General features: G+C 44.5%; 3 protein-coding genes across 3 annotated transcripts in view; 2 read left to right on the forward strand and 1 right to left on the reverse strand.

Moving 5' to 3' along the window:
* lrrc51 (leucine rich repeat containing 51) overlaps window positions 1-1,654 on the reverse strand; it is a 34,476-nt gene extending 32,822 nt beyond the window's left edge. The window contains exon 1 of the mRNA XM_078545014.1: window positions 1,210-1,654. Coding sequence (XP_078401140.1) covers window positions 1,210-1,307 — 98 coding nt within the window. The 5' untranslated portion in view covers window positions 1,308-1,654. The remainder of the gene's footprint in view (window positions 1-1,209) is intronic.
* folr (folate receptor) overlaps window positions 630-13,918 on the forward strand; it is an 81,993-nt gene continuing 68,704 nt past the window's right edge. The window contains exon 1 of the mRNA XM_078545007.1: window positions 630-697. Within this exon, the coding sequence (XP_078401133.1) occupies window positions 669-697 (29 nt within the window). The 5' untranslated portion in view covers window positions 630-668. The remainder of the gene's footprint in view (window positions 698-13,918) is intronic.
* LOC144682559 (nuclear mitotic apparatus protein 1) overlaps window positions 1,750-13,918 on the forward strand; it is a 56,804-nt gene continuing 44,635 nt past the window's right edge. Inside the window, exon 1 of the mRNA XM_078544996.1 lies at window positions 1,750-1,852. The gene's annotated coding sequence lies outside the window, so the exon portion shown is untranslated. The remainder of the gene's footprint in view (window positions 1,853-13,918) is intronic.

Here is a 13,918-nt window from a genome sequence, read left to right on the forward strand (position 1 = left end):
GGGAGGAAGGAATTTCCCAGATCTTAATATCTTATTCCCTTGGTTTTTAAATCTGGTATTTGCCCCTCACATGGTGTTGACTGGGGTAGGGAGTGGCTATGTTGTGACGCTCAGCTATGTGGGACAGATTAGATGCACACAACATGACATATATTATACAAAATAAAAACAGAAAGTGCTAGAGATACTCAGCAAGTCAGGCAGTATCTGTGGAGAGACAAACAGAGTTAATGTTTCAAGACCATGACCTTTCAGCAGAACTGGCAAAAGTTAGAGACGTGATAGGTTTTGAGCATGGACTGGGTGGGACAAGGACAAAAGGGAGGTCTGTGATAGGGTAGAAGACAGGTGAAATTGAATGACAGAAGAGTTAGTCTTACAGGGTCAAAGGGAATGGTGATGGGGCAAGAAAGAAAACAAAAGATGTGCAGGTCTACTACTGTCTGAAAGAAAAAAATAAGAGGAAAACCAAAACATGCAAAGAAAACGAAACAAAATAGAGGGACAGAGTTTATGGGCCTGAAATTGTTGAACTCAATATTGAGTCCAGAGGGGTGTGAAGTGTCTAATTGAAAGATGAAGTGCTGTTGCTGAATATATTATATTGGACAGACATTCTGTTGAAGAGTCATACGGACTCGAAACATTAACTGTGTTCCTCTCCGCAGATGCTGCCAGACCTGCTGAGTTTTTCCAGGTATTTTTATTTTTGTATTGGTCCCTTTTTCCTGTCCATTGACTGTAAATGCTTCAGGTTCACCTTCAAGTTCATAGCACCCTCGCCTTTGAATCAGAGGGTTGTGGGTTCATGTCCCACTCCCGGAAACCAAGAACTGTGATTGTGCTCGAAAGAGTTGCAATCTGTGACTGTTGATAACTCGAAAGAGTTTCCTCCAGTGGCATCATGGCGTTGCCAGGGGCAACAGGAGCGATGCCCGCTGGGAGATGTAGTCCCGCCGGCTGCCCCACTCAGCGAGGGGTCCCGAGAAGGAACTACAACTCCCGGCGGGCTGTGCGGGTACGGACCACTTCCCCCATCCCCGCCGCTGTCTCTTACGGCCTTTGGAATAAACTGGAGTTCATTTTTTTCTAATCGCTGTATTTTCCATGCAGGCTTCAACCGTTCGCGTGGAATTCACAAAGGAAATTAAAAAGTTTATCGCTGAGGGGAAGAAGTACAAACTCCAGGATTCAAAGCAAGAAGCTCACCCGGCGACAGCCCGCGTCTTCGAGGGTCGAATATTTTCCTCCTGGGCTTCCTCAACCCATTGCTCCAAGTCTGGGGTTAGCGCCTGTTCCGATGTCATCGCCGCTATTTCTACACCAACATTTTTCTCCCGGCGGTAGACACAAGGCACACACTTTTTGCGTATTATGTCATCACGCTATGGCCCCACCCCCATAGAGGAGGCGGGGGTTTGTACCCGGATGTCAGGGGGGGGTGGGCTGCAAATAAAGTCCCGGATGTTAACGACAGCGCCAATCGGCCAAGAACAGAATTACCCGGATGGGGAGGGAGCGAGCGAGCGAGGCGCGAAGGCAGGTGAAGTACCCGGATGTTGATGACGTTCCCTGGGCAGTCGGGTGTGAGGATGTTGAGAGCGGAGGGAAGGAAAATGGGCGGTATGCCCGGCTGTTGAGGAGGGCGGGGCCCAGTTTGGGCACCCGGATGTTCGGTCACGTGCAGCAGCCTGGGCCAATGGCGGCGCAGCGCGGGGAGGCGGGGCTCAGATTTGAAAAGCCTTTGACGTCAGAGCCTAATTAGAAAAATATTCTGGAGGCGAGAAAAATAAAGGCCGAGGATCTGCGGCCTAGTCCAGGCCGGGCCGGACTACGGACGGCTGCCTGCTCGGTAAGAGGCAGTGTGGGGTGGGGGGGGATCAAGTTTGTGGTGAAGTGAGGGATTGAGGTTACTGAGGGGGAGGGGAGGGGAGGGGAGGAGGTCGTTCAGCCCATCGGGCCTATCCCACTGGTCAGTGGCCGAACTGAGGCTCACTCCATCCACAGAATGACAGCCAATTCCCTTTTGAATGCTTTGACTGACCCTGCCTCCAGTCTCCTCTTGTGTTTCCATTGCTTCTTTGACCGTTACCATAAACCTGTGCTCCCTCCCTGGTTCTCGATCCTTCCACCAATGGGAACAGTTTCTCCCAAATAGGGTGACCAGATGCCCAGTTTTGTGCTGGATAGTCAGTCTGGTTTTTAGCCGACCTGCCCACTGTCCAGTTTTGAATGGCTTTGCATTGGGTATTTTGATCCTTAGTTCACTGGGCTTAGATGAGTACTAGCAGGGAGGGGGTCTGTGCTTGTTCTTTTCCCTGTCTGCAGCAACCTTGAAGGCAAACCTAGTGTGGAAAAATAACCTATAAAGCAAGCCTAGTATCTGAATACTGCACTGGGATTTTCTTTAATATGCCAAGAAACATCTAAAATATAAACTCAGCATCCAAAAAGCACTTCTAAAAGGAAAATAGAAGCTTGCTTTTCCCATTTTAATATTGGTTTGTCAGGAGTCATTGGTTAAGTTTTCAAATAAGTTTTGATATTCTGTTTAAAAGCAATTCTCAGAACTTGGGGAGGAGGCCAAACGTCGGAGTTATAAATCAAATGGAATGGTTGCTGCACAGGAAAAGGATCTGGTGAACTTGGTTGAAACTGTTTGGTGTTGTGAATCAGACAAATAACATCTTACATTCGAACACAAACCACGACATGGCATGCGGAAGGAATATGGTGCATGTGGTCCAAACTCAGCAGAAAGGCTGCCTGATGGCTGACATTGGGCAGGTGAGTTACAAATGGAGATGGCAGGAGCTGAATTTGATTACTTTGTGGCAGAGCAGTGCAGAAATTTATTTAAGATCCTTAAGGTAGTGACAAACTGAAGACTGAAAAACCATCTTCCGCAACTCCAAGAACAAAAGGGGAGAGGCATTGGATGAAGCTGAGATTATGCACTGCACCGGTGTTCTGTGGGAGTTTGGTTGCGACAAGGACAGCGGTGTATGAAGATGGCTTACCACCACGACCTCAAGGGCAATTGGGGATTGGCAATAAATGTTGCTGGTCTTGCTAGCAACCTTTAACTTAAGGATAAAATCTGAGAGAAGGTTTGGTGAGAATCATTTGTGAGTGGATATCAGGAGTGAACAAAGTGTCCTGCTTTTGAAATTTAGGGCAAGCCAGCTGATCTTGGTTCTGCGACTTGTCTGACTTTTGATCCCTGGGATTATTGCATAGCAGTCCCTAGGGCTCTCCGTGTGTAGGTCTGCTGAACTGCCCAGTTTGCAGAACATTTGTACAAAAGCAAAATACTGCGGGTGCTGAAAATGGATGTGTTTTGCTGAAAGATTTCCGACCTGAAAAGCTAATTTGGTTTCTCTCCCCACAGATGCTTCCTGACTTGATGAGTATCTCTAGCACTTTTTTGTTTTTATTACTCCTGAACATTTGTTTTTTTTTTTATTCTTTCACAGGATGTGGGTGTCGCTGGCTGGGCCAGCATTTATTGCCAATCCCTAATTGCCCTTGAGAAGGTGGCAGTGAGCAACCTTCTTGAACTGGTGCAGCCCATGTGGTGTAGGTACACCCACAGTGCTGTTAGGAAGGGGGTTCCAGGATTTTGACCCAGCAACAGTGAAGGAACGGTGATATATTTCCAAGCCAGATTGCTGCGTGGCTTGGAGGTGACCATGCAGGTGGTGGTGTTCCCATGCATCTGCTGCCATTGTCCTTCTAGGTAATAGGGGCCTTGGTGAGTTGCTGTGGTGCATCTTTTAGATGGTACAGACTGTGTCAGTAGTGGAGGAAGTGAATGTTGAAGGTAGCAGATGAGGTGCCGCTCAAGCAGGCTGCTTTGTCCTGGATGGTGTCAAGCTTTTTGTATGTTACAATTACATGTGAGGTTTATCTTGGTCATCCGGGGGAGGTGGGGGGCAGCATTTATCTGTCTGGATGTGCCTGGGCAAAGCTGCTTGAATCTGTACTGGGTCCTATAAAGATAGCAGTTCAATAGAACTGAAGGCAGACATTTTTTTAATGCGTTCAGCAGTCCCTCCTGATTTAGACATTAACATACTCTATGTTTGGGCAATAACACAGACCTGGCTCAGAGAAGGGCAGGACTGGGTGTTAAATATTCCTGGATACAGTGTTCAGGAAAGATAGGATAGGGGAAGGGGTGGTGACAACATGGATTAAGAGCATTGCAGGACAAAGCAGCCTGCTTGATTGGCACCCATCCCCAAACATTCACTACTTCCACCACTGCCGAATAGTGGCAGCAGTGTGTACCCATCTATAAGATGCACTGCAGAAACTCACCAAGGGTCCTTCGGCAGCACCTTCCAAACCTACGATTGCTACCATCTAGAAGGACAAGGGCAGCAGATAGATGGGACCACCATCTGGAAGTCCCCCTCCAAGCCATTCACCACCCAGACTTGGAAATATATCACTGTTCCTTCACTGTCGCTGGGTCAAAATCCTGGAACTCCCTCCCCAACAGCACTGTGGGTGTACCTACACCATGTGGACTGCAGCGGTTCAAGAAGGTTGCTCACCACCACCTTCTCAAGGGAAATTAGGGATGGGCAATAAATGCTGGCCTAGCCAGCGACACCCACATCCTGTAAATGAATTAAAAAATGCACTTGAGAGAGCATGTCCCAAAGGGGTCAAGGATAGATTCTATTTGGCTAATGCTAAGAAACAAAAAATATGCAATTCCATTGCTCGGTGTAGTGTAAAGTGGGCAGAATGTGGAGGAACAAATTTTCAAGAAAATTATAGAGAGATGCAAAATTATAGAGCAATTTACCGGATATAGACTGGGTTAGAAGTAGTGTGAAAGGTAGAGAGGGGCAAGAGTTCCAAGTGTGTGTTCAGGAAAATTTTGTACAACGGTATGTTTCCAGTCCAGCCAGCTCAGCTTTGTTCTCGTCCACCTCGGCAGCAGGCGGTGGTGGTCGGGGTGCCTAAAGGAGCTGCTAGAAGATGCCATTGAGAGGTTTCTTTTGTGAAGCAGTTTTCAGCTGTCAGGTGGCTCACACATTGAGGCAGGTGAAACGAGAGCGACGAGTGCTCCCAGATGGAGAAACTGGCCAGCTTGTTTGAGGAGTTGGAGGCAGATGAATGGTGCTACAAACCAAGCGAACAGCTTCTGGGATTCACTCCTTTTGGATGAGATGGGACAGACTGGTTTAGTTCATCAATTTGAAAGCTTTGTGCTTTTCAGCAGATTGAAACTGGGCAAACAAAATTTATTTTTCTGTTTTTTAAAAAAAAAATGTGCACCAGTGAGTGTTTTGAATGTGCACAATAGACATGGGGTTCTGTGTTCAGGGGAATTATTTGGGTCATTTAAGGCATTTTTTAAAATGATGTATGGATCTGTGAGCTGGAATGTTAATAAATTGACATTATATTCCAAATTTAAAAAAGGAAAGGAGGCACTGCTAGACCTGGTTCTTGGTAATGAAATGGGCCAAGTGGATCGAGTGTCATTAGGAGGACATTTTAAGGGACAGTGATCATTGCATCATAAGGTTTAGGCTGACAAGGGAAAAGGGCAGTGAACAGTCCAGAGTAAGAATAATTAACTTGGGGAAAGCCAACTTCAATACGATACAAATGGACCTAGGCTGAATAAATTGGAGTCAAAGTTTGGCTTGTAAAACAGTAACTGAACAATGGGCTGCGTTCAAAGAAGAGAGAGTTCGGGCACAATCAGGGTATATTCCCTCAAAAGGGAAAGGTAGGGCAAACAAATCCAGAGCTCCCTGGATGACAAAAGCGATAGAAATTAAGATAAGGAAACAAATGTGTGCTTACGACAGAGATGTCAGGTAGAAAATACAATTGAGAAACAGGCTGAATACAGAAGGTTCAGAGGGGAGATGAAAAAGCAAAAAGGGATTTTGAGAAGGGCCTGGCAGCTAGCATGAAAGTGAATCCCAAAGTCATTTATAGGCATATAAATCGTAACCCAGTGGTAAAGGGAGGATTTGGGCCTATTAGGGACCAAAAGGGGGATTTATACATGGAGGCAGAGGGCATAGCTGAGGTAGTAAATTAATACTTTGCATCTGTCTGTACCAAGGAAAATTATGTTACCCAGGCCATGTTGATAGAGGAGGTAATTCAGACACTAGAAGATTTAAAATTAGTAAGGAGGTAATATTAGATAAGCACAGACAGCCTAAAGTTGATAAGGCACCGGGGCAGGATTGGATGCATCCAAGAATACTGAGGGAAGTGAGTGGAAATTGTGGAGGCATTGGCCATAATTTTCCAGTCTTCCTTAGACTCAAGGGTAATGCCAGAGGACTGGAGTATTGCAAACATTACATCCTTATTTGAAAGAGGGTGTAAAGATAAGCCCAGCAATTACAGACCAGTCAATTTAACTTCGGTTGTGGGGATACTTCTAGAAACAATAGCCTAGGACAACATTAATAGTCATGTTGAAAAATGTGCATTAATTAGAGAAAGCAACATGGATTCTTAAGGAAAAATTGTGTTTAACTAACTTGCTAGAGTTTTTTTGAAGAGGTAACAGGGTTGAGGAGGGCAATGTTTTTGATGTGATGTACATGGACTTCCAAAAGGCATTTGATACAGTGCCACACAATAGATTTGTGAGCAAAGTTATATAGGAATAAAAGGGATAGCAGCAACATGGATACAAAATTGGCTGAGTGACAGGAAACGGTAGTGGTTAATGGATGTTTTTCAGGGTGGAGGAAGGTTTATAGTGGAGTTCCCCAGGGGTCAGTGTTGGGACCCTTGCTTTTCCTTATATTAACTACCTAGACCTTGCTGTACAGGGCACAATTTCATAGTTTTTAGATGGTTGTGAGCTTTGAGGAGGATGGTGTAGAACTCCAAAAGGATACAGAGAAGTTAGTGGAATGGGCAAACAAGTGGCAAATGAAGTTCAATGCGGAAAAATGTGAAGTGATTCATTTTGATAGGAAGAACATGGAGAGACAATATAAAATAAAGGGTACAATTCTAAAGGGCATGCAGGAACCTATGGACCTGGATGTATATGTGCATAAATCATTGAAGATGGCAGGACCAGTTAATAAAGCATACAGTATCCTGGGCTTTATTAATAGGGGCATAGAATACAAGAGCAAGGAGGTTATGTTGATCTTGCCTAAGACACTAGTTCTGCCTCAGCTGGAGTATTGCGTCCAGTTCTGGGCACTGCACTTTAGGAAGGTTTTGAAGGCATTGGAGAGAGTGCAGAAAAGATTCACGAGAATGGTTCCAGGGGTGAGAAATGTCAATCATGAAGAAAGATTGGAGAAGTTGAGACTGCTTGCTTCGGAGAAGAAGGCGGCTGAGAGGCGATTTGATAGAAGTATTCAAAATCATGAGGGGTCTGGACAGAGTTGAGAGGGAGAAACTGTTCCCAGTCGTAAAAGGATTGAGATGGCACAGATTTAAAATGAGCAAAAGTGATATGAGAAAAAAAAAACATTTTCACGCAGTGAGTGGTTGAGGTCTGGAATGTGGTGCTGCCTGAGTTTGATGGAGGCAGGTTCAATTGAAGCATACAAAAGGGAATTGGATTGTTATCTATAAATGAAGACTTTGCAGGGTTATGGGGAGAAGGTCGGAGAATGGTGCTAAGGGAGTTGCTTGTTCAGAGATCGAGTGTTCTTCTGCTCTGTAAAAATTTACTCACTCCACAACAGTCTACCATGGCTGCTGTATGCAGTGTCTACTGGCTGCACTGCAGCAACTCACTAAGGCTCCTTCGGCAGCTCCTCCTAACTCCGTGACCTCTACCACCTAGGAGGAGAAGGGCAGCAGATGTATGACAACTCCACCATCTGCAAGTTCCCCTCCAAGCAACACACCATCCTGACTTGGAAATATGTCGCCGGTTCTTCACTGTCGCTGGATCAAAATCCTGGAACTCCCTCCCTAACAGTGCTGTGGGTGTCCCTCCACATCATGGACTGCGGTGATTGAAGAAGGCAGCTCACCACCACCTTATCCAGAGCAATTAGGGATAGGAAATAAATGCTTATCCTGCAGCAATGCCCACGTCTCCCCAACAAATTTAAAAATAATAATTGAATTCCAGTTCCTCAGCTGCAGTGGTCGGATTGGAACTTGTGAATCCAGATCACTAGTTGAGCCTCTTGATTCCTAGTCCAGTAACAGAACTACAATGCCTCTGTACCCTGTGACACTGTATATGGTCATGGGACAAATGACCACTGGAACTGTGCGGGTGGAACTAAAGCAGAATAATTCAGAGAAAAGAGAATTAAAAGAAACAGCAACATTTCTTTGATACTAAATATTGGTATCTTTACTGATCTTTACTTTTTGAAGGTCAGTCTCTTGCGAACAATGACCGCTTTCTCTCGTCTTGGTTGTTACTGGGTCTGATAGGAACTGAGTGATCAGGAGCTGGTAGGATAGAGAGAAGAATCTGTTGCAAACTGCTGCACATTCCTTTTGTTGGAGATTGTCTAGTTCTTAGAAGACGGCCTTAGCTTCACTTTGGGAGATTATTTAACGTCCTTGGGTGTAGCAGGGTCAGAGAGTTGGGGAAATCTTGATCAATGGCCTGCAAGCAGAATTCTGTTCTTGCGTTCAAGTCATATGCTCTGCCACTATATGGGGAGTGGATGGGAAAGTGGAGTTGAAGCCCAAGATCAGCCATGATCATGTTGAATGGTGGAGCAGGCTCGGCAGGCCATGTGGTCTACTCCTATATGTTGTATTCCTGTATTTCCACTATAAGTTCCTATGCCCATGCTTAAAATAGTAATTGCCTATGTAAACATGTCACACTGCTATTGCTCCCACCAGCCAGTGAAATCTGTGCACTGCTGCCTATGGGGATGGTGGAATTACAGTGTGACAAGATTACATAAGCAGTTTCCATTCTATTTATAATGCAAAGAGTTACAAGGAGTGTGCATAGATATCAGATTTTTCATTATAGATGTAAATTGTTATATTTTGATGCATTAGCAAACTTCCTTGGTGCAAGAAGTACACTTACAAGTTGCAATCAAATTGTACCAGAAGTATTGAGTTGCTCAATGAGTAGAAAAACTGGGATTGTTCTCCTTGAAGCAGGGAGGGTTAAGAGGGACATTTAATAGAAGCATTCAAAATCCTGAGGGGATTTTGAGAGAGAAAATAAGGAGGAACTATTTTCACTGGCAGCAGGGTTGGTAACCAGAGGGACACAGATTTCAGAGAATTGGTGAAGACATCCAGCAGAGAATTTTTTATGCACCGCGAGTTGCAGTGAATCTGGAATGTTTTGCATGAGAGGATGGTAGAGACAGATTCAATAGTAAAATTGAAAAAGAAATTTGGATGAATGCTTGAAAGGGAAGAATTTGCACAGCTGTGGGGAAATAGCAGGGAGTGGGCCTAATTGGATAGCTCTTTCAATGAGCCAGCACCAACACAATGGGCACAATGGCCTCCACAGCTGCATGAACTTGAAATGTACAAAATGAGAATTTAGTATGAATAGAATTCTCATAAAATAATCTAGCAACTTTGTTTTAAATTAACGCTGTCTAAGTTCAATGAGTGCATTGTTGGGTTTTAGTGTTCCTGTTCCCTTCAGTAGAAAGGGTTGGGAAAACAGCGGTGGGAGGAGGAGTCCAAGATTGAATGTGGAGAGCAAGTAGCTTTAAAAGCGGAGATGTTGGAGAGCAGCCAGAGATATAATCGCTGGTGTTCTGCTGGAGAGAGAACTAACTGTGAATAGGAATCTGTAACCAAGAGCTGATCCTGTTGAAGAGTTTAGATATCTGGTATTGTGGAGTGAAGGAACTTGGTATTCCTTAATCTGCTGCCAAACCTTTATTTTCTTTGTGTAAGAATCTTTCTTTCTTGCTCTCTCTCCCCCCTCCCCCCTTGGCTCCAGTGACTTTACTGCAGTAATTGTTATTAAATGTTTTTTTTTCATGACATTGCCAGGTCTGTTTGTGTAGTTTTTGGTGAATCAGTTTTAAAATACCTTAGACTCCCAGTCTGCAGGTTTAACTTACCTTTCTGTTTAAATATTTTTCAATTGGAGACATTGGGATGTAGGGCTGCCAAGGCCTATCGCAGGAAGGATGCAGTCAAGGCTGGGCAGGAGCGGTAACATGGGCCAGGAAAGCTTGTCACTTGTCAGAAGAGGGAAAAGACTTTAAGGTCCTGGTAAAGAGTTGATTTTGAACAGGAGGCTATATGGTTAACTCTTGATTGTCACATTAGGAGGAGGAGGAGGAGGAGATTTTGAGTATTGGATGGTCCATTTGTAGTTTGGGAGAGCAGATGTCAGAGAAACAATGACTGAAGTAGTGAGATTAAATAAATGTTATTTGGAGAGACAGATTTAAGGCTAAGGTTTTATAATGTGTGCCTCAGTTTCTAATGTGCATCATATTGTGTTCACCCATTACCCCCCGGCAAAAGGGCTCACTGAGCTAGGTTGACTCCTGGTCTGTCCATGCCTTGATTTTTAAAATTCTCATCTCTCATTCCAAATCCCTCCATGGCCTCAACCCTCCATATCTGTCATCTCCTTCAACCCCTACAACTCTCCAAGATCTTTACTCCTCCAATTATGGCCCCTTGCACATTCCCAACTTTTTGTTTCAGACATGTATTCCTTTCATAAAAAATTGTAAAATGACATTCCCTACAAGTTCAAATTGGGCATAGCCAAAAGTGCAATCCAGTTCAAGTTCTTTCCATACAGTGTATGGTACTCTGAGGTGCCTCCATGCAATTACAATTACACGTTTTATTTACAATATAAATTCCATGACAAAGATACCATCTGAGGAGTTTTATAGTTTCCAGCCCCTCTCTGTACAATGGAAGCTGGACCCTAGACAGTGACCTTCCCTCATTGAGCCTTTGAGGCAGCTGCCCCAAGCTTTAGTGTACCCCTGAGTATGTGGTCCTGGACCTTGGAATGTGCCAGTCTGCAGCACTTAGTCATGGACTGCTCTTTGCACTTGAAGTCCAGCATGTTTCGGCAAACCAAAGAGTGTTTTTCGCGGAGTTGATTGTCCTCCAGCCAAGGTTGATGTTTTCCTTGGAATTCATCTCTAGGAACAACCCATAGAGCACAGAGTCCTGCGTCACAGAGCTGCTCGGGATGAATCTTGGCAAAACCCACTCCATCTCTTTACAGACTTCCTTGAGGGTTCCCAATCGCTCCACCATTGGGCTGTGCCTTCAGCTGCCTGGGCCCTAAGCTCTGAAATTTCCTCTCTAGACCTCACCAACTCGCCTTTAAGATACTCCTCTTTGATCGAGCTTTTGGGCCCTTGTCCTAATAACTCCTTGTGTGACTTGATAAATATTGTTTGGTAACTCTCCTGTAAAGTGTCATGGAGGGTTTTCTTACATTGAAGGCACTATGTAAATGCAAGTTTTCGTAGTGATCGTATTATTAACAAATGGCAAAGGAGAGTGCACATGGTGGTCACTGAATACACACCATTGAGCAAGCTGTCTGGGTAGTGACCAAGTCCCCCTCGATTACCTCACCACATCGTGGGTGAGATAGGGAATACGTACAAAAATATGAATTAGGAGTAGGCCACTCGACCCCTCGAGCCTGTTCTGACATTCAATAAGGTCATGGCTGATCTGAATGTCACCTCAACTCCACATTCCTGCCTACCCCGATGACCTTTCACCCCCTTGTTAATGAAGAATCTATCTAGCTCTGCCTTAAAAATATTCAAAAACTCTGCTTCCACTGCCTCTTTTGAGGAAGAGAGTGCAAAGACACTCAACCCTCTGAGAGAATAAATTTCTCCTCATCTTAAATGAGCGACCTTTTATTTTTTAAAGAGTGACCCCCTAGTTATAGATTCTCCCACATCCACCCTGTCAAGACCCCTCAGGATCTTAAAGGTTTCAATTAAGTTGCCTCTTACTTTAAATTCCAGTGGATACAAGCCTAACCTGTCCAGCCTTTCCTCATAGGACAACCCGCCCATTCCTGGTATTAGTCTAGTAAATCTTCTCTGAACTGCTTCGAAACGCATTTACATCTTTCTTTAAATAAGGAGACTAATACTGTACACAATACTCCAGATGTGGCCTTGTACAACTGAAGCATAACCTCCCTACTTGTGTAATCAATTCCCCTCACAATAAATTATAACATTCTATTAGCTTTCCTGTTGTACCTGCATAGTAACCTTTTGTGATTTTGTGAATGTGTATTTATGAGGGATTGTATGTGGAGCCCACATGTCAGCATCCCATTGAGAAGGCTTTGTGGTGCCCCATGTCTATGAATACTTATATTTGTGTCAGAATAACTTAAAATGCTTCACATTTTTGGGGACAGTAGTATTCCATTCAGCCCCTCAAGCCTGTTCTGGCACTATTCTATTCCATCATGGCCTCAACTCCAGTTTTCTGCCTTTGCTTCTTATCCCTTGATACTCTTGCCTAGCAAGTTCCATCAGTCCCTGCCCTTAAAATTTCAATTGACCAAAACATCTGCAGCCTTTTAGGGGAGGCAGTTCCAGCTCTTTTGTGTTTGAAAAAAATGTTTCTTGGTTTCACTGTGAAATGACCTAATCTTAATGTCTGATAGTATCAGTAATGGGATTAGAAAGAAAGACATTCATTGCTACAGCACCTTTCACTAACTCAGCAATGCCCCAAAGCACTTCAGAGCCAGTGAAGTGTGTTCGAAATTTAATCACTGCCGTATTGTAGGAAATGCAATAGCCAATTTGTTCACAGCACACGCCCACAAATGGCACTGAGAAAACGGACTCAGACCATCTATTTTATCAGTGTTACTTGAGGGATGGATATTTGCCAGGACAACCGAGGTAACTGCCCTACTCTTCAAAATGGTGGCCCTTGAATCTTTTGCATCTACCTGAGAGGTTAAACGTTTTAGCCAAAAGACAACAGTCCAATAGTGAGGCACTCCCTCTGTTTTGTGCTGGGAGTGTCAGTCTAGATTTTGTGCTAAAGTCTCTGGTGTGTGACTTGAAACCACAACCTTCTGACTCCAGTGAGAGTACTACCCACTGAGTCATGACAAAACAACACTCTCATTGAGATGAATGACCAGAAAATCTGTTTTTTAATAACTCTCCAGCCCTTGGGTTGTTTTTACTATATTAAAGATGCTGTGTGAATACAAGTTGTTGTATTGTTTGAAGGTAAATGTTGACAGGGACACAGGAAGAACTTCTTGTCCTCTCAAAGCCAAAAGATTTCCCAACTTCCACCTAAACCGAGTCTAGGGTGTAAAATCTCATCTGAATCCTTTTAGTGACATTTGTGCTAAGTGCCAGGTAATGACCATCTCTATCAAGAGAATCTAACCATCTCCCCTTGGTATTACTACTGCTGAATCCCCCACTATCAACATCCTGGGGGTTACCATTAACCAGAAACTGAACTGGACTAGCCACTGTGGCTATAGGAGGTGGTCAAAGGCTGGGAATTCTGCAGTGAGTAACTCGCCTCCTGACTCCCCAAAGCCTGCCCACCATCTACAAGGCACAAGTCAGGAGTGTGATGGAATATTCTCCCCTTGCCTGGATGAGTGCAGTTCCAACAACGCTTAAGAAGCTGGACACCATACAGGACAAAACAGCCTGCTTGATTAGTACCCCATCCACTACCTTAAACGCTCACTCCCTCCACCACTGACAAACAGTAGCAGCAGCGTGTACAATCTACAAGATAAATGCGGCAACTCACCAAGGCTCCTTCGACAGCACCTTTCAAACCCATGACCTCTACCACCTAGAAGGTGATAGAAACACCACAACCTGGAAGTTCCCCTCCAAGCCACACACCACCCTGACTTTGAAATATATCGCTGTTCCTTCACTGCGGCAGGGTCAGAATCCTAGAATGCCTTCTCTAACAGCACTGTGGG

This window comes from Cetorhinus maximus, chromosome 7, assembly GCF_964194155.1.
Source record: "Cetorhinus maximus chromosome 7, sCetMax3.hap1.1, whole genome shotgun sequence".
NCBI lineage: Eukaryota > Metazoa > Chordata > Chondrichthyes > Lamniformes > Cetorhinidae > Cetorhinus > Cetorhinus maximus.